The sequence below is a fragment of the Pezoporus wallicus genome, unplaced genomic scaffold (genome assembly GCF_028554395.1).
Source record: "Pezoporus wallicus isolate ANWC-B61680 ecotype Strahan unplaced genomic scaffold, APGP_CSIRO_Pwel_v1 contig_13497, whole genome shotgun sequence".
In the NCBI taxonomy this organism is placed as follows: Eukaryota; Metazoa; Chordata; class Aves; order Psittaciformes; family Psittacidae; genus Pezoporus; species Pezoporus wallicus.
The window spans coordinates 79,472-106,906 of NW_026637151.1; the positions used below are offsets into that span (position 1 = coordinate 79,472).

Below are 27,435 nucleotides of genomic sequence, written 5' to 3' on the forward strand. Positions count from 1 at the left end.
TGGTGAATTTAAGGACCATCTCTCAGGACCATAGAATGGTTTGGGCTGGAAGGGAGCTTAAAGCTCATCCAGTTCCAACTCCCTGCCATGGGCAGAGACACCTTCCACTAGACCAAGTTGTTCCAAGCCCTGTCCAACCTGGCCTTGAACACTGCCAGGTATGGTCTCCCCTTGCAGATGCCTGGTGCAAGATGGTGAGGCTGGGCTGGTCACCCTGAACAGCCACAAAGAAAGCAGGCAGTGAGCACACATGTTAATCCGTTATTATTTATTAGCTGTACAGCAGTATATTCTCCTTCCCAGCTTTCAAACCCCGTTACATATTTTATAGCTATTTTTTATTCCCCATGTTGGCTTCCTAAAATAATGAAAAATATCACACAGTACAGCTAAGTACAAAAATGCATCAACCTAGAGTCTGATAGCTAAACTGATAGCTCTCTTAAAAGCAATACGTAAAAGAAAAATTTGTTTGAAATCAGCAAGACTGAGGCTCTATAAAAAGCTTACATATTTTAACATGTGATGGTTCATATACAGGCATCATTTGTATTTCACATTATTCCTTTTTATCTTTATCAAGAGATCCAAAAATGTGGAATTACTGACCTATTAAAATTTCCTGGCCCAAGTTTGGAGGGCTGCAGTGACCCACTTAGAAATCACCACTTCTGCCTTAACATAGGATTCATAAACACAAAAAACAACTACAAGATAGAGCAAAGAAAACATAGTAATGAAATTAGAACTCAAAAAGGTTAATTATACATGTTCCAAATGCCACTTCTGTGTGCTTCAAAACCATATTTCAGGTGTGGGGTTTCTCTTGGTCTGCAAGCAATAGTCTGGGTATATCTCTTCTCTACACAACTGGTTATCAACAGCTTTTCAAACATTTACACCCTATCAATTTCTTTTGTCACTTAGTTTGAAATGAATTAAAATACTGGGGTTTATTTAAACTACATTTTTGCATACCTCTTAATGGAAAAAGATCAAAATGTAAAAAATAAAGTTATTTACAAGCTTGACCATTACAGAAATGCTTTGCAGAAAGCAAAGCATAGTAAGGACAGAAACCAGTTGGAGCATGCCAAAATTACCATGTGCAGCCGACTTGGGGAAAAGCAAAAACCATTTTAAAAGTCTATAACCCTCCCAAGTCCAGAGTGGTTTACCACATACTCTAGTCAAGGCTTCTGCTTTTGTGTATTAAAACTTGGTGCATGTACCCACAGCCTTTGGACCAGCTTTACAATGCAGTTCAGAACAAAATTAAATCAAGCATCTCACAGGAAAGTATTTCCAAAGTATTTCCTAACATTCCATGATCCTGTAATGATAACCAAAAAAAGCAAGTTCTAGTTAAATCACATTCTAACATCATTTTGAACTTTTTATTTCCCAGTATGTTTGGTAAAATGGTCTAAAATGATGCATTTCCCAAAGCCAAAAAAAAGATAAAAGGAAAAAATAGATTTGAGCCGCTTAAACACAGCCCAGGCCAGTTCAGTCAGCCAATGTTGTCTTCCTCCATCACCGGTCCATCATGCTAAGAATCATCTCAGGAGTGATGTCTCCATTGGGAGCTTCCACTACAGCAGGCTGAGCTTCCTCCTCTTCCTCTACTGTTTCCGTACCAGGTTCTTTCTTTACTTCAACTATAATATTTTCAATTTCACCAGTGTTCTGGTCTTCAACTTGAATGATTGCTGCAGCTAGAAGGACAGAACACAAAGGGGGGAGGGGGGAACAACAGGTTTTTTACAGCTGGCCTGCAACCCTTACCAGATAACTTCTCAGTAGAAAGTTAAGACTCTTCTGTGGAAAGGCCCACAACTCGCATTCCTACATCAATGGCAAGTGATTCAACCCACCTCATTCATCCAAGCATCAAGTGTCTATTTTTTTCTTGCCCCTGTATGAAGATGTGCCACCACTACAACAGTTCCAGTATGCCTTTTGATATTAAGGCATTATTCAGACAATGGATTTTATAGAGTAATCAACAAACAAGAGCATAGCAATGTATGGGCATAAAGCAAAACTTCAAATTCAGGGGAATCTAGTGATGAATTCAGCATAAACTGTAATTCCAGGAAGGACACAGGCCATACTTAGTGAGCACTGAGCAGCCAAACAAGCCACTGGGGAAATCCTTACCCCTCAAAGGAAAAAATTTGCCCTTCCTGCTTTGTTCCTAGAATTCATTTACTCAGGCTTTGCAGTTACAGATGTCTAGCTTTACAGAAAAAGCTCTGCAGAGTTGAAACAACATCTGCACTGACACTGTGCTTAGAACTACAGGCCTGAAGCATGTTGGTTTGGGGTAATACCTACAGAAGTGCCCACAGGTAGTCCAGTCCTTGTTTTCCTAACAGGGGGGAAAAAAAAAAAAAAGTCCTCTCCTTTTAACATAGTGTCTATGTTCCCTCATGACTAGGAAACCCTTGCAACAGATTTCACATGGAAGGTGAGTTCTTAGCAAAGCAGAGACAAGTACAGTTACCTACTTTTTAAATAATCATCTTGGGAAGCAGTTCTCCTACAAGAACTGCTAAATCCAAGGAAAAGGCAGCTCAAGCAAGCAGCGTAACATCGGCTTCGGTTGGTGACTTACGCTGGGATTGTTTTGGTTGGGTGGCAGCTTTGCCTGGTGGTCTTCCTCTTCGTTTCTTACTAGGAGGTGGTGCAGGAGCCTCTTGCTCAACTTCTGGTTCAGCCTCAATTTCTACCGCTGTCTCCTCCTCATCTTCATTATCATCCAAATCTGGTTCAGCATTCTCCTCTGTAAGAAAAGTTATATCAGGTAAGTCTTCAGCTTAAACAAGAATGAAACCATCCATCTACAGAGAAGCACCATCAAATCCTCATCCAAAAAGAGTCAACTCTGATAAGAAAGGCAGCAACCAAGACCTTTGAGGAGAAGCTGGTGGCACAGACTATTAGTCGGTTACCCTCACATTAGAGAGAGCAAGCTGAACTTCAGAAAGCAAAAGTAAACAGAATTATGTTAGGTTATGTGAAAACAACTCCTCTGCACATCCACAAAGGAGCTTGGAGAGGCAATAGCAGGAGGGGTACCAAGTAATATACTTCCAGGCTACTCCCAGGCCAATCAGAGGAGCCATCAGCCCAAAGTTCCACCTGCACAACCCAGAAGAGCAGAGGGGTGAATAATGGCAGGTGCAACCACTTCTGAGGAACAAGCATCTCCCAGGAGAGCCATCAGCTCCAGCATCCAGGTGTGAATCCCACTACAAGCAGTTCTCCAGATCACATTTCAGATGAAGAGGTATGGGAGAGCTGCTGGCTGGGGGTGGGACACAACAGGGTGCAGGGAAAAGGCAGTACTGGATCACACTTATGGGCTGAGGTGATTTGGAGAAGAGTAAGTGTGGGGGAAAATGGAGGGGCAAGAGAATAAAAGGGGCCAGTTACATAAATAGTAGTAGCAGTCACTGCAGTCTCTCTATGAAACACTAGAACTCAAGGAATGCAAGAGCATGTCTCCTAGCCCTCAAGAAACTCTTCATCAGGGACTGCAGCGATATGATAAGTAGTGATGGGTTTAAACTTAAACAGGGGAAGTTCAGATAAGATATAAGGAAAAAGTTCTTTATTCTGAGAGTGGTGAGGCACTGGAACAAGTTGCCCAAAGAACTGATAAATGCTCCATCCCTGTCAGTGTTCAAGGCCAGGTTGGGCAGAGCTTTGGATGACACGGTCTAGTGTGAGGCGTTCCTGCCTATGGCAGGGGGGGTGGAACTAGATGACCTTAAGGTCCTTTCCAACCCAAACCAGTCTGTGATTCTATGATCCTATAAATGACAATGACATATTTCAGTCCATTAAGATAGGAAAACAGGGTAGCAGCTCCCAGACACCAGGACTTCTGTCCAAGACCTCAAAATCTCAAGCAGACTACGGCAGAACCACACAAAACTGGGAGTTGTTCAGCATTATGGCTGAGTCCAAGCCTGAAGACTATGCACCATGCTTCCCAGGGTTATCAACATACTGCTCACCAACCTCAGCGGCCAAGAGGCTCTTCCCCAAGACCACTCTTCAGAGGCAGGATGGATCTAACACAGAGTATTTTACAATGCCCTGACTACTCAAAGACTTTGTGATGGCAGCTCCCATTCACATCCAACTCTGCACCTCAGTGCATTTTGGAGCCAATTCCAAAAGTCCTCATGGCAAGCTGTGGGGTTGTAACAACTTTTATGTTGTTCACTGAGCTTAGTACTCTACCCTTTATTCTTCAGAAGACTCCTGAAAGCTACTAGGTTAGCACCACTGATGTGTTCAGAATGCCTGGGGCAAAACCAAAGCAGACAAAAAGCTGAAAGAGGTGTTGAATAAGATAATATTGTTTGGACAGCAAAAGAATGGCCCTTACATTTGTAAAGGTGTCCCGTGAACAGAAGAGCCACTGCAAAAGGCACACTTCTGTTTATCTGACTAAAGGGGACCAACCCTCCCCCAAAAACTGTCCCTTCTGTACACTGAGGGATGTACATGCTGCATTATTTTACAGTCACCCAAGGAATATTCCCCAACTGTTTATGAGTTTCTCATGGCTTCGTTACACTGCCCTCTCAACTCAAGGTCTATCACCTGACTATCAAATATTGGGAAACATTTTAAGTCCCCCCCAGATGGGAAACAAACACATTATTTGCCATTTCCCATCACCATAGGGTGGGTCTCTTGTGTCATAGCCTTACTCACCACTTCTAGATATTTAGCAGTTGCCAAAACACATGAAACCACAGATCTAAACACAACCCTGGATAATGCAATTCTCCTGGGAACCTGGTTAGGAGCTCTTCCTTAACACTACCCAGCTCACACTACCCAGCTTTTCATGTGGATCAAATGGTTCCCGAGAAAGTCAACCCAGACTTGCCAACCCATCTGAGACTGAAGGGATTCTCTCTGTCACAGAGTCTAAGCCACAATCATGAACCACTGTTCTGAATCCACACCTTATCAACTAAACAAGATTCAGGGTTTCAGAATAAGCTAGCCTCCCAAAAAGCCCACAAATCACATATTAAAACTTAGATACCGCAGAATCCCACATTTTAAACTACCTTCTATCAAGGCAGTTATTTTACTTGTTGCCTCTGTCCTGGGTTTCAGCTATAGCAGTCATTTTTCTCCTTCTTAGTAGCTGGTGCAGTGCTGTGTTTTTGACTTTCAGCCTGGGAACAACACTGATAACACTAATGTTTTTAGGTCTTGCTAAGTAATCTTTACTTTGACCAAGGACTTTATGAGTCTCATGCTCTGCCAGGAGGAAGCAGAAACAGGACACCTGACTCAAACTAACCAAGAGGCATTACATACCACAGCACATCATGCCCAGTATATAAACTGGGGGTAATTACCCAAGAAGGGCTAGATCGCTGTTCAAGTCAGGCTGGGTATCAGTTAGTGGGTGGTGAGTGGTTATGTTCTCTTCCTATGTTATTTCCCTTAACATTATTATTATTGGTGATAGCAGTAGTAGTTTCACATTATACCTTAGTTACTGGATTGTTCTTATCTCAACCTGTGGGAGTTATATTCTTTCGATTCTCCTCCCCATCCCTCTGGGAGCGGGGGAAGAAAGAAGGGGGGGAGTGAGCAAGAGGCTGCGCAGTTCTGAGTTACCGGCTGAGCTTAAACCACAACAGCTCTTTGTAGCACCCAACGTGGGGCACAAAGGGTTGAGATAATGACAGATCTGACCAGAGTGTGTCTAATCATATTTGTAATAAGCATTCATTGTTTCAGATTAATAGTCACTCATCACAATTTTGATTTATTGGCTCTCAAAGTTGTTGCTCTTCATCTCAGAATTTCAGCATGTCCTACTTTACTTAGAGCCATTATTTGCTTTGTTAGTGTTTATTGGCTTTCAGGCCAGGGCTAAGGTTTTTGTTTCACTGTACTTCATGGCAAAGACTTGTAATACAATAGACTGATCATGAAACTGATCTGGCTTGTGTTCCCAGTGTGGTCACCACCTCTATGCTTTGAGAGGTATATAATGGAAGTGTTTAGCCATTACACATCTTTTTTTCCCCTCCTCGGATGGTCAAGCTATGAGGAAGACATTGCCTTACACCCCCAGCTCCCCCACCAGACCGTTTACAGCATCATTTGAGAGTTCTGAAGATTTTGAATGCCTTTGGGTACCCTCGAGACCTGCCTGCTCATTGTGATGGGGATCAGCATGTTGGCACACATACAGAATGTGTTTTACCCACAACCATTTTGTCTGAAGTCAAAAGTTAAGCAGAGTTGGGTTTGGGTCTTGTCTAGGATTAGATGACAATACAGGAGGACCAAGAGGTTTTCCTCGAGGCTGGACAGTCATGAGTGGCAGGGTGTGGGGGATAATATAGGCAAGTATCTAAGCCACTGGGCCCCTCCAGTGCTTTGGAACTTCACTACTGAACAATTGCAAAATCTGGAAAAACTAGTGAAACATTTAAAGGAGGTGTGTTGACATCCTGGTTATACCAGAAAGGGACAAATCATGGCAATATGCTGGGGCTTGGCCTATGCTTACAGAGCCCTTTTCAACACTATCCAGCACCTTCAAAGGTGAAGAGCCAGCAATGTGCCCTTGTGGCCAAGAAGGCCAATGGCATCCTAGGGTGCATTAGAAAGGTTGTGGTTAGTAGGTCAAGAGAGGTTCTCCTCCCCCTCTACTCTGCCTTGGTGAGGCCGCATCTGGATTATTGTGTCCAGTTCTGGGCCCCTCAGTTCAAGAAGGGCAGGGAATTGCTTGAAAGAGTCCAGCGCAGAGCCACAAAGATGATTAAGGGAGTGGAACATCTCCCTTATGAGGGGAGGCTGAGGGAGCTGGGTCTCTTTAGCTTGGAGGAGACTGAGGGGTGACCTCATCAATGTTTACAAATATGTAAAGGGTGAGTGTCAGGATGATGGAGCTAGATTTTTTTCAGTGATGTGCAGTGATAGGACAAGGGGCAATGGGGGTAAACTGGAGCATAGGAGGTTCCATGTGAACATCAGGAAAAATTTCTTTACTGTGAGAGTGACGGAGCACTGGAACGGGTTGCCCAGGGGGGTTGTGGAGTCTCCTACGTTGGAGATATTCAAGGCCCGCCTGGACAAGTTCCTGTGTGATGTACTCTAGGTTACCCTGCTCTTGCAGGGGGGTTGGACTAGATGATCTTCTGAGGTCCCTTCCAACCCTTGGGATTCTGTGATTCTGTGATAATCACTGCAGCTAAACCAAAGGACCAATTCATGACAATATCAGTTGCCCCTCTATGCAAGGGGAAAAGCAAACAAGAGGCACAAAAAGCAACCTGTACAGAGAAGAAAGATGAAGAACCAATACACATACTAGTGGGGACAGCATCCGAACAAGAGTTATTATTATGTGGATTAGAGGAAAAAGAAGAGGTGACTTCTTGATCGAGACCTCAACTGAACTACAGAATATGCGAAAAGATTTCAGGCATCATCCAAGGGACCACATCGTCACCTGGTTGCTCCGATGCTGGGACAATGGGGCCGATGGTCACGAACTAGAAGGTAGGGAAGCCAAGCAGTTGGGATCACTTGCTAGGGAAGGGGGAATTGACAAAGCAATTGCAAAAGAGAAATGGTCCCTCAGCCTTTGGAGACAGCTGAAAGAAAGGTTTCTGTACAAAGACGATGTTATGAGTCATTCGGCCAACTGGACTACTCTAGAGAAAGGCATCCAGTCTCTGAGGGAAGTAGCCATTCTATAAATGATCTATCATAGGCCACATACCGGGAATGTATCTGGAGATCCAGATGAAATCGAATGGACATGACCCATGTAGCGGAAATTTACAAGGAGTGCACCATCATCACATGCCCATTCATTGGCAGCAATAACTTGGCTTGACGAAGTACCACTAAAAGTGAATGAAATGATTCATAAACTCCGAGAAGTCGAAGACAATCTCACCCCTTCCATCATTTCAGCTATGGAAAAACTGTCCCAGGGGTTCAAAAAACTGAGTGACAATCTCTCCAATCTATCCAGCTCCACACATGTACCAATCCAGATCTCAGCTATTAACAAAAAGCATCCTACTGCTTGAGAGAGAAGACACAGGAGGTACATGCCACAGGCCACTCTATGGTTTTACCTGGGGGATCACAGAAAAGACATGAGGAAGTGTAACAGAAAACCTACCTCAGCCCTGGAGGAAAAGAAGCATGAATTGAAGAGGAGAACAAAGGTCAAGGCTGATCATCCCATGAAAGCTGTGGCTTCAGTCCCTGGTGAACAGGTTCCCAGATGGAATGGAAGAGATGATTTTAAATCCAGCTCCTGTGGTAAGACTAATTGCTTTGTACAAGACTTAAGTGACCACTATTGTGATGACTATTAGAAGGGCCCTGCCTCCAGCCAGGTGGAGGTAGGGCACAATCAGGTTTACTGGACTGTGTGGAGCAGGTGGCCTGGCACATTAGCCCCACAGGAGTATAAGGCTCTAGTAGATACCAGTGCACACTGTACCCTGAGGCCATCAAGCTGTCAAGGGGTGGAACCCATATTTCTGGGGTGACAGGAGAATCCCAAGAGTTGACTGCAGTGGAGGCTGAAATCAGCCTGACTGGGAAGAAGTGGCAAAAGCATCCCATTGTGACTGATGGGAGAGGCTCCATGCATCCTTGACATAGACTACCTCAGGAGAGGGTACTTCAAAGACCCAAAAGGATACCAATGGGCTTTTGGTGTTGCTGCTCTGGAGACACAGGAAATGAAGCATCTGTCCACCTTGTGTGGTCTCTCAGAAAATCCTTCTGTTGTGGGGTTGCTAAAAGTCAAAGAACAAGCGCCAATCGCGACCACAACAGTGCACCCGCAGCAATAACACGCCAACCAAGACTCCCCCATTCCCATCCATCAGCTGATCTGTAGACTAGAGAGCCAAGGAGTGCTCAGTAGGACCCGCTCGCCCTTTAGTAGCCAAATATGGCCAGTGCAAAAGTCTAATGGAGAGTGGAGACTAACAGTAGATTATCATGGCCTGAATTCACAACACCGTGCTGCCATATCAGACATGCTAGAACTTCAGTATGAATTAAAGTCAAAGGCAGCCAAGGGGTATGCCACGATTGATATTGCCAATGCATTTTTCTCAATTCCTTTGGCAGCAGAGCGCAGGCCACAGTTTGCTTTTACTTGGAGGGGCATCCAGTACGCTTGGAACTGACTGCCCCAGGGGTAGAAACACAGACCTACCATCTGCCATAGACTGATCCAGACTGCACTGGAACAGGGGCAAGCTCCAGAACACCTGCAATACACTGATGACATTATTGTGTGGGGCAATACAGAAACAGAATAGTTAAGGTTGGAAAGGACCTTAAAGATCATGAGAAGTTTGAGAAAGGGAGGAAAATAATCCCAATCCTGCTGAAAGCCAGTTTTGGCATAAAACGGAGTAAGGTCAAGGGACCTGCACAGAAGATTCAATTTTTGGGAATAAAATGGCAAAATGGATGTCGCCAGATCCCCACAGATGTGATCAACAAGATAACAGAAATGTCTCCACCAACTAATAAGAAAGAAACACAAGCTTTCTTGGGTGTTGTGGGGTTCTGGAGAATGCACATCCCAAATTATAGTTTGATTGTAAGCCCTCTCTATCATGTGACCTGGAAGAAGAATGATTTTAAATGGGGCCCTGAGCAGCAACAAGCTTTTGAACAAATTAAACGAGAGATAGTTCATGCAGTAGCCCTTGGACCAGTCCAGACAGGGCCAGATGTGAAAAATGTACTCTACACCACAGCTGGGGAGAATGGTCCTACCTGGAGCCTCTGGCAGAAAGCTCCATGGGAGACTTGAGGTCGACCCCGCGGCTTTTGGAGACGGGGATACAGAGGGTCTGCGGCCAGCTATATTCCCACTGAGAAAGAGATACTGGCAGCCTATGAAAGGGTTTGAGCTGCTTCAGAAATGACTGGCACTGAAGCACAGCTCCTCCTGGCACCCTGTTTGCCTATGCGGGGTTGGATATTCAAAGGCAGGGCCTCCTCTGCACATCATGCAACCGATGCTACATGGAGTAAGTGGGCCACACTAATTACACAACGATATTGAATAGGAAATCCCAATCGTCCAGGCATCCTAGAAGTGGATGGACTTGCCAGAGGGCAAAGATTTTGGAATATCACCAGAGGAGGAGATGATGCGTGCTGAAGAGGCCCCACGATATAATAAACTGTCAGAAAGTGAAAAGCAGTATGCCTTCTTTACTGATGGGTGCTGCCGTATTGTGGGAAAGCAACGGAGATGGAAGGCAGCCGTATGGAGTCCTCAACGACAAGTTTCAGGAAGTGCTGAAGGAGAGAGCGAATCGAGTCACTTTGCCAAGGTGAAAGCCATCCAGCTGGCCCTGGACATTGCTGAATGAGAAAAATGGCCAGTACTTTATCTGTATAGTGACTCATGGATAGTGGCAAATGCCCTGTGGGGGTGGTTGCAGCCATGGAAGCAGAGCAACAGTCAGCGCAGCTACTCCAGCTCCAAGCACAGCAGCTACACCACCCCCAACAACAAGTAGAGTCTCTACTCAAACTCTGGTTGCAATGAGCAGCGCAGCTACCCCAGTGGCAAGTACAGCAGCTGCTCAAACTTGGACTGCAACAGACAGCGCGGTTACCCCAGCTCCAAGCACAGCAGCTACACCACCCCCAGCAACAAATACAGTCCCTACTCAAACCACAGTGATAATCACTGCAGCCAAACCAGAGGACCAATTGGTACCAATATCGGTTGCCCCTGTACGCAAGAGAAAAACCAAACAAGACGCAAGAAAGGTGAAGCAAGATGAAGAAACAATGTATTCACCACCCGGTCCAGCATTTGATCAGGAGTCATCATCACATGACGAAGAAGAAGAGATTACTTCTCGACCTTGGACCTCAACCAAGCTACAGAATACGCAAAATGATTTTACCCGTCAACCAGGGGAGCACATCATCACCTGGTTGCTCCGATGCTGGGACAATGGGGCCAATGGTCATGAACTAGAAGGTACAGAAGCCAAGCAGCTGGGATCACTTGCTAGAGAAGGGGGAATTGACAAAGCAATTGCAAGAGAGAAAAAGTCCCTCAGCCTTTGGAGGCGGCTCTTTGCAGCTGTGAAAGAAAGGTTTCCATACAAGGACGATGTTATGAGTCATTCAGCCAAGTGGACTACTTTAGACAAAGGCATCCAGTCTCTGAGGGAATCGGCCATCGTAGAGATGATCTATCACATCAAGCCAAATAACAGGGATATACCCATAGACCCAGATGAAATCAAATGTACACGACCCATGTGGCAAAAACTTACACGGAATGCACCGTCATCATATGCCCATTCACTGGCAACAGTAACCTGGAATGACACAGTACCACTAACAGTGGATGAAATGATTCATAAACTCTGAGAGGTCGAAGACAATCTCACCCCTTCCATCATCTCAGCTCTGGAAAAACTGTCCCAGGATCTCGAACAATTGAGGGATGATCTGATTTACCCAGCTCCTCATGTATACCAACACAGCACACAGCCTTTCCTGCCCTGAAAGACTGTTACAAGAGATGGAACCTGACATCATGGACCGAATGGACTCGGCAGCATTATAGGGATTGGTCCATGCACTAAGCAAATGATCTCTTTCTCTCGGTCTGTGTGTATATGTGGATGTATATATATGTGAGAGTGATGGTATATTGAAAATGTGGGATCTGAGCATGACATGAATGGTATGGAATAAGGGGTGGATACTGTCCTGGGTTTAGCAGTAGCAGTCAATTTTTCTCCTTCTTGGTAGCTGGTGCAGCGTTGTGCTTTAACTGTCAGCCTGGGAACAGTGCTGTTAACACCAATGTTTTCAGTTGTTACTAAGTAATGTTTACCCTGACCAAGGACTTCGTGAGTCTCATGCTCTGCCAGGGAGGAGGGGAAGCCGGAAGGAAACAGAGACAAGACACCTGACCCAAGCTAGCCAAAGATGTATTCCATACCACAGCACATCATGCCCGGGGTGGGGGGGGGTCACTGGGAGTTACCCGGAAGGACATGGGGTCTTCTGGGTCGGACTCGTTTTTTCTTCGGGGGGAAGAAAAAAAGAGGGAGGAAAAGGAGAGGGGAGTGAGTCAATGAGCTGTCCGGCTGGGTTTAAACCACGACAGAACTTCATTCAACAGGTCCTTCAGGACCCACAGATGGGTTTCATCAGGTCCCATGGACTTGTGTATGTTTAGGTTCTTAAGATGGTCTCAAACCAAATGCTCTGCTACAGTGGGCCTAATGTCTTCATTCTCACAGTCCCTGCATCTGCCTTCCAAGACTTGGGTGGTGTGGTCAGAGCCTTTGCCAATGAAGACTAAGGCAAAGAAGTCATTAAGAACCTCAGCCTTCTCCAAATCCAGGGTAGCAAGTTCTCCCAATAGCTTCCGGAGGGGGCCTACCTTGTCCCTAGTCTATCTTTTATTTGCTACATACCTATAGAATCCCTTCTTGTTATCCTTAACATCCCTAGCCAAGTTTAATTGTAACTGGGCCTTAGCTTTCCTAACCTGGTCCCTAGCTTCCCAGACAACATCCCTGTATTCTTCCCAGGCCACCTGTCCTTGCTTCCACCTTTTATAAGCCTCTTTTTTCCTTCAGCGTTTCCTCAGCATCTCCCTATCCATCCAAGGAGGTTTCCGGGCCCTCCGGCTGCACTTCCTTCTAGTTGGGAAGCAACACTCCTGAGCTTATAGTAGGTGATCCTTGAATATTAACCAACAGTCTTGGGCCCCCCTGCCCTCTAGGGCTATATCCCATGGAACCTTCCGAAGCAGGTTCCTGAAGAGGCCGAAGTCTGCTCTCCTGAAGTCCAGAGCAGTGAGCTTGCTGCATGCTCTTCTCACTGTCCTGAGGATCTCGAATTCTACCATCTCATGATCGCTGCATCCAAGGCTGCCCTGGAACGTCACATTTCCAACCAGCCCCTTCCTGTTGGTGAGCATGAGGTCAAGCATGGCACCTCTCCTTGTTGGCTCCTCTATTACTTGCAGAAGGAAGTTGTCTTCCACACAATCGAGGACCCTCCTGGATTCCTTCTGCTGGGCTGTACCATCCCTCCAACATATGTCAGGGTGGTTGAAGTCCCCCATGAGGACAAGGGCCTTTGAGCGTGAGGCTGATCCTACCTCTCTATTGAGTGCTTCATCCAGAGTCCTCTTGGTCAGACGGTCTGTAACAGATCCCCACAATAATGTCCCCCATCGCTGTTCTCCCTTTGACCCTGACCCACAAGCTCTCTGTTGACTGCTCACCTGCCCCCAGAGTTCCATACTCTCCAGCCCATCACTGACACGAATAGCGACTCCCCCTCCCTGTCTGCCAGGCCTGTCTTTTCTAAAAAGCCTGTAACCTTCCATTCCAACATTCCAGTCATAGGAGCCATCCAACCCTGTGTCTGTGATACCAATTAAGTGCTTAAAGTCATGTTATTTCTATGGAGTCAGTCAAGTTTTGCACAAGCCATTTGACCACACTCATCCTATAAAACCATTTGCCACAGAAGAATTTCAGATACACATTCTCTAGCCAGAAATATCCCCATTCTTCCAACCTACACTCCTTGATTATCTGCATAAAGCACTCCAGATGAAAGCCTAATTCCTCAGCAACACTGCTTTTGCAGAATCATCTTGGAACTGGCTGGTCTCAAGACCCTACTTGGATTTTACTGTTCAAGACATGACTAAGTTTTCCCTCAGGACTATGCCCAAGTTCTTCCTTCACAAACAGTACTGCAGCGAGGGGGATCACTATCTGCTGCAGTTTGTCATGTCTGTTCTAGAGAAGCTTACAGTAGCCATGATATTACACATATCTGCTGAAACAAGCCTCCATCCTGCCCAGGATCCCAGGCATCAACCTCCAGGCAGCTTTTCTTAGCGAGTTTAAGGACCACCTCTCAGGACCACAGAATGGTTTGGGCTGGAAGGGAGCCTAAAGCTCATCCAGTTCCAACCCCCTGCCACAGGTAAAGACAGCTTCCACTAGACCAGGTTGCTCCAAGCTCCATCCAGCCTGACACTGAACACTGACAGGGGCAATGCATTCTCCAGTGTCTCACCACCTTCATGGTACCCTCCATACTTGACCATGTACTATCATTTTCTGCTTGCCAACTAGATAAAAGCCTTTCAAGTGCCAGAGCCAACCTGCAGAACAGGCAAATTAAGTGACTCGCATGCCTGTAGTTCTCAATGTACTGAGCTGTTTCTTACCACTGTCAGAGGAATCTTCTTTCTTAGACCGCATCTTTCTTTTTCGGCCACGTTTGCCCTTCTTTGTTTCTCCTCCATTCTCTCCTTCCCCACCATCTAGGCCAGAGCAGTTATCAGCATGTCTGGCCATTGTGTTCTACTCAGCAGAAGATTAAACACACAACAAAAAATACAACATGCATTGAATTCAAGATCAGATATTCTGACTCTGTATTTTCAAACACATTCCTGATAACGTTTTTTTGGGTAAATTTCATTTCATTAACTTTTATGAATAAAGTTTGCATTTTCCCATTGCTTATGATGTCAAAGTGAATAAGCGCTAGTACTAATTCTGTATACCAGGTCTCCCCATATCTTTTCCTCTCTGAAAGAAATGCTCTATTTAAAAGATTAATATTGTGTGCCCTGTACCTCACTCACCTTTCCTTTTGGGTAACCATGTTCCACTCCCCTTGGCTAAAAGCCTCTTTCCACCCCAATTCCACCCATTCCACCTACAATTCATGTATTCCCTTACCCTGCGAGTGAATGTTTTGCCACACTTGGAACAGACAAAGGCAGCAGGGACAAAGTTGGGATCATGGTATCGTTTGAAGTGCATATCGAGGAGCTGTTTCTGACGGAAGGTTTTATCACAATGGCTACAGGCATAAGGCTTTTCTCCAGTATGGGTCCGTTTGTGCATGACCATGTGCCGCTCCTGACAGGGACAAGCAAGATGGGAGAAGTAGCTTGAGAACACAAGACATATGGATACAGAAGAGCAAGTTTTCAGCTAAAAGGAAGCTGAAACTTTTTCCTTAATATCAAGAAAAGGATGATTCTACAGGAATGTGAGAATCATCCTGATTGATGGCATATTCAGTCCTAGCTACTTCCATCCTGGATGGACTCTAATCACTTTTTCAACAGGAACATCAAGATTGTAGCTTAGGAGACATTTCTCTACAGGGGAGCACTACACCAAGAAGCAAAGGCCACTGAATTTTCCCTTCATACCCTTCAAAAGGTTTAAAGCGCTAATTTGATCTTGACAGCTGGTCAAACTTAACAGCCAGTAAAACTTAACATCCAATATCTCCACCTCCTACTTTCAGCTCCTGTTCCAACACCAGTCCCACCAGCTTACCTGTCTGCATGCATAATCACACTGGTCACACTTGAAGCGCTTCTCATTCTTGTGAGACTTCTGATGCTGTATGAGGGCATACCGCTCGTGGAACACGGCATCACAGTAGCGACACTTCTTGCCCTGCTCAATGTAGGAATGCTGCTTTCGCAAGTGGACACCTGGAAGCAAAAGAATCAGAGGCTTTAACCACCATGGCTTTCTAAACACAAAAGATTAGCCTAAAGTCCCCTTGGAGACCTTCCCTCCATATTCTCTTGAGCTTAAGCCAAAAAAGTAAAATAGTTAATTTAGGATGCAACTAAAGACCTAAAAGATTTGTAATAAAAAGCAACAAGAACAATTTCTCGACAGAAAGGGCTTGCAGGAAAATTCCATCAAGGTTTTCCACAGGATTCTAGATTTATTAGTCACAATCTGTCCTAGTATGAAATACTTGCATTTGATAACATGCGATCGTCAAACTAGAGTCTTGTGGACTGCTATAGAATCATAGAAACAACTAGGTTGGAAAAGACCTTTAAGATTATCAAGTCCAACCGTTAATCCAGCACTGCCAAGGCCACCACTAAACTATGTCACTAAGGGCCTTGTCTATGCTTAAGAGTAATCAGAATTGCCTGGATACAGCCAGAGGCAAGGTAATACAGCAGGGGAAAAAATGATTTCCTGCAGTATTAGAAGTCAGAGTGACAGGGCTAGAAGGCAACAGGGATACCACCAGATAATCCCCAACAGAGGTTTTAATAATTTATTTCAAATCCTTCAATTAAGAGCATACCACAGCTGCACAAGGTAGCTTAGGGTAGATTAAAGCATTATTAGAAGAATAATTCATAGCTAGCATCAGTTTTCCCCTGTTGTAAGTCAGCTCATTTGCTCCTGACATCAACTGACTGACATCCTCTCAAACTGCTTCTCGTTGTAGCAATTTACACTTGCCTTTACTGGAAGGGAACCTGCCTTCCCATTATTTGGGTGATGTTCCGTTTACAGACAAAGTTATACCAAATCATGTCTTCTTCCTTCTCCACAGCTGCTCTGGGCATGATATTTTTCACCTTCTTGTAGAACATGAGAGCTTCCCTGCTGAAATCACACTGTGTACTGTTCACTAGATCAAGACCTTCCTACTGCAAGGACTCAGGGCTCTTCTGGCAACTCAGTTTCTCCTACTCTGTCTGTGGCACACAGCTCCACATCCTGGAAAATTAAACTGTTTGGTCTAATTCAAACCTTTTAGCTTGATGAAAGTATCTCTGCATGAAACTTAATGGCCTTCAACATGCAGGAGGTCACCAGATGTTCTTTAAGGTCCCTTCCAACCCCAACCCATTCTATGATTTTATGCTTTTTTAGACCCCAAACCATATACAATTGTAATCTCAGTCCAAGTTCAATAAATGCCTTGCATCTATAGGCTGAAAACAGTAGCTTGCCCTGTATGCTTGGAAAACATGCTACATTTTCAAAGAATGAAAAGAAACTGAAAGTTCTTACAGTTTGCAGCAGCTACTGCAAGCTGAAAGGTTGTATTACCAGCCACACATCTAAGCCTGTTCTTCATATTGTACAGTTACCACAAGTATTAGGTTAGAAGAGACAGCAGTTGGGTTATGCAAGCTCTAATTCTGGAGAATATCTGTGAGATACATACCCAAGTCACTCTTTCTTGCTATAACAGTATCACAGTGAGGACAGTGAAATTTGGCCACATTCTCCGTGTGCTTCTGCAAAATGTGCATCTTCATGGTCCCACTCTGAGTGAAGCGAGCATGGCAGATGTAACATTCATATGGCTTCTCTCCTTCAGAAGAAAATAGCACAAGTACTTTTATTAAAGAAATCTCACCAAAAAGCCCCAAACAACATCCCAGAACTTGGAACAGACAGCTAGCTGATAGAAATAGTAACTCTAGAAAGAGCTCAATGATGCGTCTCTCTCTAGAGGTTTTAGCTCCAGCATGCTCCTTCCTGCAAAGAGACTCAAGTTCAGTCTTTAAGCAAATTAGTTAAATTATTACCCTTATTCTCAGAAATGCATGAAGACTTGCATGCAGACTGCCAGAAGACAGCAGGTGGAATCAGTTTTTTGGAGGCAGAGGTTCTGAATGCTCATATATACATGCAAGGGCATTTCCTCCCCACCCCTCCAATTTTAGCAATATGGTTAATCTGGCACTCCAATAGCATTCTGTGCCAAAACCATCCTTATGTCTATTGAAAGAAAAGTTCAGGTCTTTACTAACATGCATGAGATGCTTTTACAAATACACTCATGCATGAAATTGCAAATGGCTATAATATTCTGCTGGAAGCTGAACACTGATAATAGAAGTTTCTTCTGTTCCTACCACAAGTGCCTGTATTTTATCACCTCAAACTGGAAATCAGAGCCCTCCAAGCTCATTTCTCAGTGCAGATTACAAATTTACTAGTGCTTACAAATCATGGTGCATTCTCTTCAGATGCAGACTTTATAAACGTTTAATATTAAACTACAAAATAGCATTTCTTTCACTGCTTAAGTGCTAGCACACATTGTACACAGCCTCAGCACTGACACTAAAACCCCAGGACATCAATACCAGAGTGGGTCCTCATGTGCCTCTTCAGTTTGTAGGTATCCCTGCTGGCATAGCTGCACAAGCTGCACTGGAACGGACGCTCTCCAGTGTGAGAACGGATGTGACGTTTCAATTTGCTAACCTGGAAGTCAAGAACAAGACTGAAGTTAGCAGAGAGGAGCAAGTCAGATCACCAAAATACCAGAAATCAGTCAAGAATTTAAGGTAGTCTGGTTTTACCTTGTCACTAAACCAAACACACATTTCAATGCCACTCTCACACTGCAGAGTCACATGCTCTTGCCCACTCTACTTCACCTGCCAACCTCATTCCCAGCCTTGCTTGATGCTTGCCCCACACTCAGTGCAGCTTGATTTAAAGTCCTGTGTTTACCTTACTGTTACTAACCATCTCAGTATCTGAAGACATGTTAAAATTTGAAAGTATCCTGGAGAGACACAAGAAAGTGTTCTGGGAAAGCATAAGCCAGTGGAACATTGCAGGGATTCAGTGTGCCCTGCACAGGATATTTTTCTCCACAGGCGCTTCCCTGGGTTCCAGTTACTTTGAGGAATACGATAAATCTATTTCCTACCAAGAACAACAACAAAAAAAATAATCTAGTCCTACAATCAACAGAACGACTGAATTCCTTTCCTCTCTTGCTTTTATTTAGCAAGTACAAACCCAGCTCAAAGGTCAACGTAAACACAAATGTTCAGACATTCTCTAACTCCAGCTTGACCACGCTGCTTTATCACCAACTTATGTCTACAAAACGCAGTGTGAGCTCACAGAAGGAACAACTTGATTATTCTTTCCCAATGCATACTATGAAAACCACTGCAACGCAATTTATTCAGCACTCAAACCACAAGGCTTGGAATTACAGCACCACAGCCACAGTGTGGGTAGGAAAAAAAGCCCCAAGCCCCTACTCCAGCTCTCCCATTGCAGCCTTCTTCCACTGCAGACATCCCTTTTTAAGTTATGCTGCTCATCATCTTGCTCAAATTTCCTATCACAATATAAAAGCTATCCTTAAGGAACAATACTGCATAGGGGCAAGCATTCATAGCGTAACACAATTTTCAAGGAAGCTTTCTTTATCTGAGCAAATGTGACAATCATCCAATATTAGCAAAGCTGCTTTTCACCAATATTGAGGCTCGTTAGCTTTGGCTAGTCACCTTAATGGCATAAACAGACTATGTGCAGAATGTACATTTCTCAAGTGGAAGGGCACCTCTAGTCTGAAAGTACACCCAGTTGCAGGAAGAGATGGCTGCCTGTTTCAGTAGAGCATGTAATTCCTGCAATCACCTTAAAGGCCAAATAAGAAACAATGACAACTACCGCCCCCGAGGAGGAAACGGGTATCAACCAGGATTTCTGTGCATAAATGCTCTCAAACTGTTTCCTCATTAACTGAGGAAACCTCACCATTTGCTTTCAAGAACAAACCCGATTTATAAGTTCTTTTGCTCAGAGCCTTCTAAGCAAATCAAAGAGGAAATGCCTAAGAACAGAGTATCTAACAGGTGGTAAACAAGCTTCAAAGCCTCCAAGGAAGTAACAGTGCTGTAACAACCAACATACCTCCACACTAGCATAATCACACATTGAACATTTGAATGGTTTCTCATGGGTATGTTTGTAGCGGCGATGCCGAACCAACTCTCCACTGGTCACAAAGGCCATGTCACAGTCCGGGCACTTGTGAGGGCGAGTACCTAATGGTTTGCAGCAGAAAGAGGAGACAATGACATTGAGATTTAGTGATAAAAGGAAAAAAAACAACCCCAAACTGTCCCATATTTTAAGTAATGGACTGAAAATCTTAGATAGAGCATGATACCCTTTCAGTGAGGAAAGGCTCCCTTATTTTTCTATCACTTGGTGATTTATAAGACATAAGCATACAGAGAAAATGAGGGACATGAATCACACTTCTTTTGACATAAGGTCACAACAAGCTGAAGTTTAATTACAGTTCAATTACCTGTAGTTTTATGCCAGAAAATTTAGTAAGGAGCAACATAAATGTGCTACAGTTCCTAGCCACAAATTTTATTGGTCCAGTTTATTACCTATTCCTTGGGGTTAAGATGGCTTTTTTTTCCTTTTTTGTTATTTTCAGTTCCTTTATGTTTAGCTCCTTATTCTCATCTTAGTTTTCTGCAAGCAGCAGTGGCAACACAAAGCTCAGAACACAAATACCCAATACAAATGGAACATCTCTACAACTACAAGTGATGCTGGAGCAAGCCCAGGAACAGTTTTATACCTGTGGCCAGGCAGCAAACAACTTGATTTGTATGAGAGACAAGCAGCAATGCATGGTCCTCTTCGTTAGAGTCTGTAGCAATAGGATAAGGGGTATTGGGTTCAAACTTAAACAGGGGAGATTTAGATCGGATATAAGGAAGAAATTATTAACTGTGAGAGTGGCGAGACACTGCCCATGGCAGGGGGTTGGAACTGGATGAGCTTTAAGGTCCCTTCCAACCCAAAGCATTCTATGATTCTATGGTTTCTTCCTTTTTAGCCTGTTCCATGAAAGGAATTGGATTCATTATCACAGTATCACAGTATGCTAGAGATTGGAAGGGACCTCGAAAGATCATCTAGTCCAAACCCCCTGCCGGAGCAGGAACACCTAGATAAGGTTACACAGGAATGTGTCCAGGCGGGTTTTGAATGTCTCCAGGGAAGGACACTCCACAACCTCCCTGGGCAGCCTGTTCCAGTGTTCTGTCACCCTCACTGAGAAGAAGTTTCTTCTCAAGTTTAAGTGGAACCTCTTGTGTTCCAGTTTGTACCCATTACCCCTTGTCCTATCATTGTTTGCCACCAAGTAGAGCCTGGCTCCATCCTCGTGATACTCCCCCTTTATATATTTATATACACTAATAAGGTCACCCCTCAGTCTCCTCTTCTCCGAACTATACAGACCCAGCTCCCTCAGTCTTTCCTCATAAGGGAGATGCTCCACTCCCTTAATCATCTTAGTTTCCCTGCGCTGGACTCTCTCCAGCAGGTCCCTGTCCTTCTTGAACTGAGGGGCCCAGAACTGGACACAATATTCCAGATGCGGTCTCACCAGGGCAGAGTAGAGGGGAAGGAGGACCTCTCTCGTCCTACTAACCACCCCCCTTCTAATACACCCCAGGATGCCACTGGCCTTCTTAGCCACAAGGGCACAGTGTTGGCTCATGGTCATCCTGTCGTCCACTAGGACCCCCAGGTCCCTCTCCCCTACACTGCTCTCTAACAGGTCGTTTCCCAACCTATACTGGTACCTGGGGTTGTTCCTGCCCAGATGCAGGACTCTACACTTTCCCTTGTTATATTTCATCAAGTTATTCCCTGCCCAACTCTCCATTATGGATCCATCCTGGTTCTCTCTTTGTTCTAACAGAGCGGATCCTAAAGAAACAAGGTATGCAAGAGTACCTGTGTGAGTGTTTAGGTGGTTCCTCAATAACGTGACTGTCCGGAAAGCCCTGCCACAGAGATGGCACTTATGTGGTCTTTCATCAGTGTGGCTTTTCATGTGGCGGTCCAAGTTGGAACGACGTGGACAAGTGTAACTGCACAGTTCGCACTGGAATGTCTTCTTTACACCTAGCCATGAAGGAAATAATCTTTAGTCTTGACAGTACTGTGGTCTACTGTGTAACCTAAGAGTTCAGTAGGGAAAAGGAAAGGTTCTTGGAGGTGTCACTACCACAAGGAACCAACATGTACAATTAAATTCAACTGCATATGCTTCAGAACAATCATTACCTATGGCTGGCTTGGTTTCAATTTACATTAGTATGTCAACACTCAATATTCCTTCTCCACTCTAAAAAGGGCTCCTTCCTTAACTTACAGCTTTAAGAAAAGTCAAACATACCTATTGCTGCATTTTGTACCATCTTACCTTCCCCAGCAATTGGTTAGGAAAAACCCCAGACCTAATTATACCATTGGTTTCTGATGTAAACCATGTGTACACAAACACATATATTGCAGTGAAGAGAAAAACCTCTTCAATTGTAGTCATATAGGAATACTAATTCCACAGCATCCTACTCAAAGAAAATTAGTTCCTCTATAGCCTAGATAGAGATGGGAGGTTTGCCCAGGAAACAAGAGCCGAGTGTTATTATGTAAAGAATAAGCGTCACTGGGCATGCTTGCTTTCCTCCCACTTGGACCTACTCAGTCACTTCAATCATACTGCAAGGTCCCACCATAACAAATACATTTTCAAAATCCACTTGTAGATGGGGAGCTTACCTTTCTTTTTAATTTTTGTTGGTTTAGGTGGCTTCATATTGCCCACCACCTTTTCTGCATTGACCTCAGACAACAAACCCTCCTGCTGCTCCTCTTCAAAGTCATACACAGAGACATCCACATCTTTGCCTTCCTCAGTGTAGCGAAGCTTACTCTTTTTGTTTTTCTTTGTTTTTTTGGCTGGGGGCTGATAGTCTGGATCTTTTTGCCAATTAGGATCTTCCTGTGGCTGAAGTTCACCTTGTTCCAGTGTCTCCACCTCACCATTTGCACCCACTTTCACTACTTGGAAGCCTTCTGGTAAAGGGAGGGTGTGACATATCATGGGCTCTCCCTCTTGCAGGCCTCCTTTGGAGGCTTCATTTTCATAAGCTCCCTGAAGTTCTTCCACAGATGTGGTGGCAACAGGTACAGTCACTGGTACAGGTACTTGGACCAGTTGAAGCTCACCAAGGTTTATAGGCTGCTCTTCCATATTAACAACCTGAAGTGTAATGATCTGCGTGTCATCCACCGTAGCCTCTGTTTCCTGAGGCACTGCGCCTTCCATTACTTCAGTCTTCATTTGAAGAAGAGCTGGATCCAGCTGCTCCATCATCACCATCTGCATACCACTGTTAACATCCTGCACTACTTCACCCCCATCTGCTTGGTCTGGTGATATGTGACAACCATCGTCCTCCTGCCCACCTTCACGGCGTCTTTGATAGGTTTTTCTCTCTTTCCCTTTAATAAAAGTTTCTGACTCCTCCACGATAGCTTCAACTGCCTCACCTTCCATTTTACCTACCTGCTGTAAAAAACAAGAGAATGAATGCCACACACCATCCAGTGGAGGTTCAACAACTGCACAAACCCCACAGAGGGACAAACAGCCCAACTGAAAGCAATGGGCTCAACAGCAGCATTGTAATGCCATCACATTCAGAAACAGGATTTGAGAATTGGAGTCTCCACTATGACTATGAGCCTATGAGCACTGGAAACCAAGACAATCACATAATGCTGCCTGAAGTGAGACAACTTGTCCTGGGTTCAGCTGTAACAGTTATTTTTCTCCTTCTTAGTAGCTGGCACAGTGCCGTGTTTTCGACTTTACCCCAAGAACAATGCTGATAACACACCAATGTTTTTAGTTATTGCTCAGTAATGCTTATTCCAATCAAGGCCATTTCAGTCTCATGCTCTGCCAGTGAGGAGGGGCACAACAAGCTAGGAGGAAGCAGAGACAGGACACCTGACCTAAAGTAGACAAAGGGGTATTCCATACCACAGCACATCATGTCCAGTATATAGACTGGGAGGAGTTACCCGGAAGGCCCAGATCTCTGCTCAGGTCAGGCTGGGTATCAGTCAACAAATGTTGAGCAATTATATTGTGCATCACTTCTGTTTATTGTTGATTTTCCTTTCCCCTTTTAGCTCCCCTTGTTATTTCCCTTATTATTATTAGTGGTGGTAGCAGTAGTGGTTTTGTATTATACTTTAGTTACTGGACTGCTCTTAACCCATGGGATTTATAGTCTTTCAATTCTCTTCCCCATCCCTCCAGGAGTGGGGGGAGGGAATTGAGTGAGCAGCTGCATAGTGCCGAGCTACCAGCTGGGCTTAAACCACAACACAATTATACCAGTTTCTTGAAAAGGAAGGAAAGCAAAGAAAAGAGATTGTGACATGTATATTCCTGTTTGTCAAAGACCACAAATCCCACAGGCAGGAGGAGGTACCTCCTGCAGTGTCATTCCTTACTGAGCTTGTTTAGGCACTTCACACAGCTTAGCAATATCAGAGGCAGTCTTTGGCTATAAATTTTAAAGGGACAAAAATAACATACTGTTAAAAGTAAAAAGCCAACCTTATAGGAAGTATGACATGTGAGAACTGCAGAAGTCTTCCAGGAAGAAAAAGCATTAAGAATTGTGCACAGAACTGAACCCCTGAGCAGAGGATGCTGCACAATGCCCTCTTCAGACTGAGCAAGCTGCAACAGGCAAAGAAGGCTCAGGTAAGATTTGACTTCAATTTAAATTATGTGGATTCAGAGCTGTGGACTCAATGATGTCTCATACCACCTGGGTTAAATCTATCTATAGTCACAAACAATACTGAAGCTCAGAATTTTGGTGGGCCTTAACTGTAACTCTGAAAATAGTTGCATACAAGTATAAGGTTGAGATTTTCTTCCTCCTCAGACCAGCCAGCATTATTCTCCACAGTCAGGGTAAAACACAACTCCTGCGTTTTCATTCTGCAGGAAGGTTGTTTCAGTCATCATAACTAGAATAAATTATGATTTGACAGCTGTCTCCACCCCCTCCCCCAAAGTAATAAAAATTATAGTAAAGGAGTATTTCATAAGTCTACCTCTGTTTCAGGTGGTTTACTTTGGAAAAATGAAAGCAGATTCCAACACCACATCAAATTCATTCCCTGCATCAGGATATGATTTATTATACCCCTCAAGTGTTAAAAAAGTACATTGGTCAATTTTACTGCTGAAGCAAGTAGCAAAGTACAAAGCCTGTGATAAAGTTCTGATTCTAGTTCCCGATATACAAGGCTTACAGGTTTTCCTACGGGATTGACTGGCCTCTCCTACCAGATAACAGAATGAACCTCTATTGAGCCTCTCTTGGGAGCACTTCAATCTCAATGTACTACTTTCAAATATCTGCACTTCACCTTGCATTCACATTTCAGAAACACACAGGCTCGTATACACAAACATGAAACAGTATTAGCCTTTATCAGAATTACAATACCTGTAACTTATTACTTTTAGAATCCTTGCTTTACTGCCTTCTCTAGAGTCCAGCACTTGTGTCACAAGAACAATACAGCTCATTGTTCTGCAGCCTGCTCAGACTAGGGATATCTATTCCTGTGCTGTCTCGATAGTCATCCCATCATGGGCAGCAGCAGTCTCCAGAGAGTACCAGACATGCAGAAATACCAACATATGGCTCCACGTGCACTCCCCTGCAGGGATGCAGCCTATCCTTCCCTTCACCACCCATCAGCTTGTCAGAGCAAATCCATATGGACAAACAGCTAAAGTACACAGGATGATGTAAGTGCTTAACACTAGCCAGCAGGCAATCCAAACAGTGCTCATCTTGGGCCTACAGCAACTGCAATAGGAGCAAGCTGTTTCAATTATCTCAAGTATTTGCAGAGAGAGAAGAGAAAAGTGTTTTCAGGTGACCAAAAGTCTCTGAACAAGAAAAGGAAGGTCAGAGCTAAATGAAATATAAGAATGTAAATATATGGGGGGGTAATAACAAAAGATTTAAGATGGAGGGGAGAAAAAAATAGGAAAAGCCCATATGCAGAGCTAATGCAATTCCATTTTGGTGCCTTGTAGAGGAACAGAGGTCAGCAACCTTGACACAAGCACAGGCAGCTCTGAGCTCTCATAAGGACCTTCACATTCATTGACAATATCAAAGTTGGTAATAAGCCTAGGTCACCTGAAAGCCAGCCAGCAGGCCAAGATTTACCAGTGCCCTCTACCTAGAGAAGCCACTCCAGTGGAGTGGCAGGAAGCATCTTGTACACCAGCAAATCCTGTGTCCACCAAGGAACGGGTCATTCACATACCTGAACACTGGCATGCGGCTCTGTTGTCAGGGAAGTTTGCCAGCTGAGGAATGCAGGCTTACCCTGATGCTTGCAGGCAAGACTTTAAAAGATGCTCACAACAAGGGGTGGACATGTATGTGGAAGTTTTGAAAGACTCTTACAAGCATTCAGTAAAGAAACTAAGACACCACTATTTCTTCCAGCTCCCTCTCTGATCTTAGGGACACATATCTTACCCTAGACTTACCTGTCACTACTCCTAGAATCAAACAGGTTGGAAAAGACATTCAAGATCATAAAGTCCAACTGTTCCCCCAGCGCTGCCAAGGCCACCACTAACCCATGTCACTAAGGGCCTCACTGAAACAAAGAAATACAAAATGAAGTATAATCTTTTGTAAATAAGTAAAATCAGTTCTGCTTTGTGGTTAAGTAATGTTGAGCTTGGTAGCTTTGCAACAGTAGCAATGGGCAAGAGCTTTGTGGTAGATGACAGTGAAGAAGTATCTTAGGTAAATGTTTTACAACAGCCAGCTAGAACTGAACTAGTGTTTGCTGGCATGACAAAGGGACTTTCCAAACCTAAAGTTTAGCCAAAGGATGAAGTGAGGAAGATGATGAGGAAGAAACTACCACCATGGGTCCCAAAGACACATTAGTGCACATTAGTGCACGCATGCAGGATGAATTTCCTAGAAGAATGATGTAATGTATAAGTTCCTTTATGAATATGCATGTAATGTAATGAATATGCATGTTTGATGATTATTCACAGCTTGTTTGGTGTGTTCAGAGGAGCTATCCCCCATGCCTCCTGGCACTGCAATAAAGAATACCTGCTTGTCAACTTTGTTGACAAGTTTTTAGAGTTTTTCTATGAATCATCATCTACTCAGGTTCTGAACACTTCCAGGGACTGTGACTCCACAGCTAGAGCCACTGCATGTTCTTCTAGGTGGGTTATTTATTATAAAGCTACTCTCACCAAGAGGCATTTGCCTGCCTCTCAGACAATGTTACAAAAGCAAACCCTGAACTGCATGAGGCTTCATGATCCAAATAACAGCAAAAAGTTTATTTTTTTGCCAAAGTACAGCCTCATTAAAGAACTGTGGGACATGCAAAACAATTGAAGAGTAGTTTTAGTACTATAATGTACAGCTCACTTGAGAAAGCCAAATAAAAAAAAACAACCACAAAACAAGAGAAACAATGAAGTCAAACGCTGTCAATAAACTTTTAGCATTCAAAAAAATGCTAATAGCAGCAGCTACATCAGTGCAAAAAACAAAAATCAAAAGGCATATTCAGACTTTGAACTCAAGTCAATCCACATCCCACTCCAAAACACTCATGGCTTTGACACTTCTGGATTAGCCACTTATTAAAATTAATATGGGAGTGAAAATAAAGCATGATGTTAAAACATGGGAGACTTATTTTTCTCCTGCATGCCCTGTGAACCTCTGAAAGGTGAAGAGAGGAGCAAGCAAAAGCTAAAAGACTACAGTTATTCAGTATTTCTGACGCTTAAAGATTAAAAAAAAAAACAACACAAAAACAAACAAAAAAA

At 44.0% G+C, this 27,435-nt stretch overlaps 1 protein-coding gene across 5 annotated transcripts in view; it reads right to left on the bottom strand.

Annotated features, from left to right (window-relative positions):
* Positions 1-253: 253 nt before the first annotated feature.
* LOC130596278 (transcriptional repressor CTCF-like) overlaps positions 254-27,435 on the bottom strand; it is a 48,721-nt gene continuing 21,539 nt past the window's right edge. For 3 of the 5 annotated variants that reach the window (XM_057403728.1, XM_057403729.1, XM_057403727.1), the window contains 10 exons: positions 22,281-23,073; positions 21,450-21,620; positions 19,593-19,726; positions 18,014-18,134; positions 17,083-17,232; positions 15,426-15,586; positions 14,814-14,996; positions 14,294-14,429; positions 2,621-2,788; positions 254-1,718 (listed from right to left, as the gene is read on the bottom strand). In XM_057403728.1, the coding sequence (XP_057259711.1) occupies positions 1,537-1,718; positions 2,621-2,788; positions 14,294-14,429; positions 14,814-14,996; positions 15,426-15,586; positions 17,083-17,232; positions 18,014-18,134; positions 19,593-19,726; positions 21,450-21,620; positions 22,281-23,061 (2,187 nt within the window). In that variant the 5' untranslated portion in view covers positions 23,062-23,073 and the 3' untranslated portion in view covers positions 254-1,536. The remainder of the gene's footprint in view (positions 1,719-2,620; positions 2,789-14,293; positions 14,430-14,813; positions 14,997-15,425; positions 15,587-17,082; positions 17,233-18,013; positions 18,135-19,592; positions 19,727-21,449; positions 21,621-22,280; positions 23,074-27,435) is intronic. The other 2 variants (XM_057403731.1, XM_057403730.1) reach the window with 1 other exon arrangement.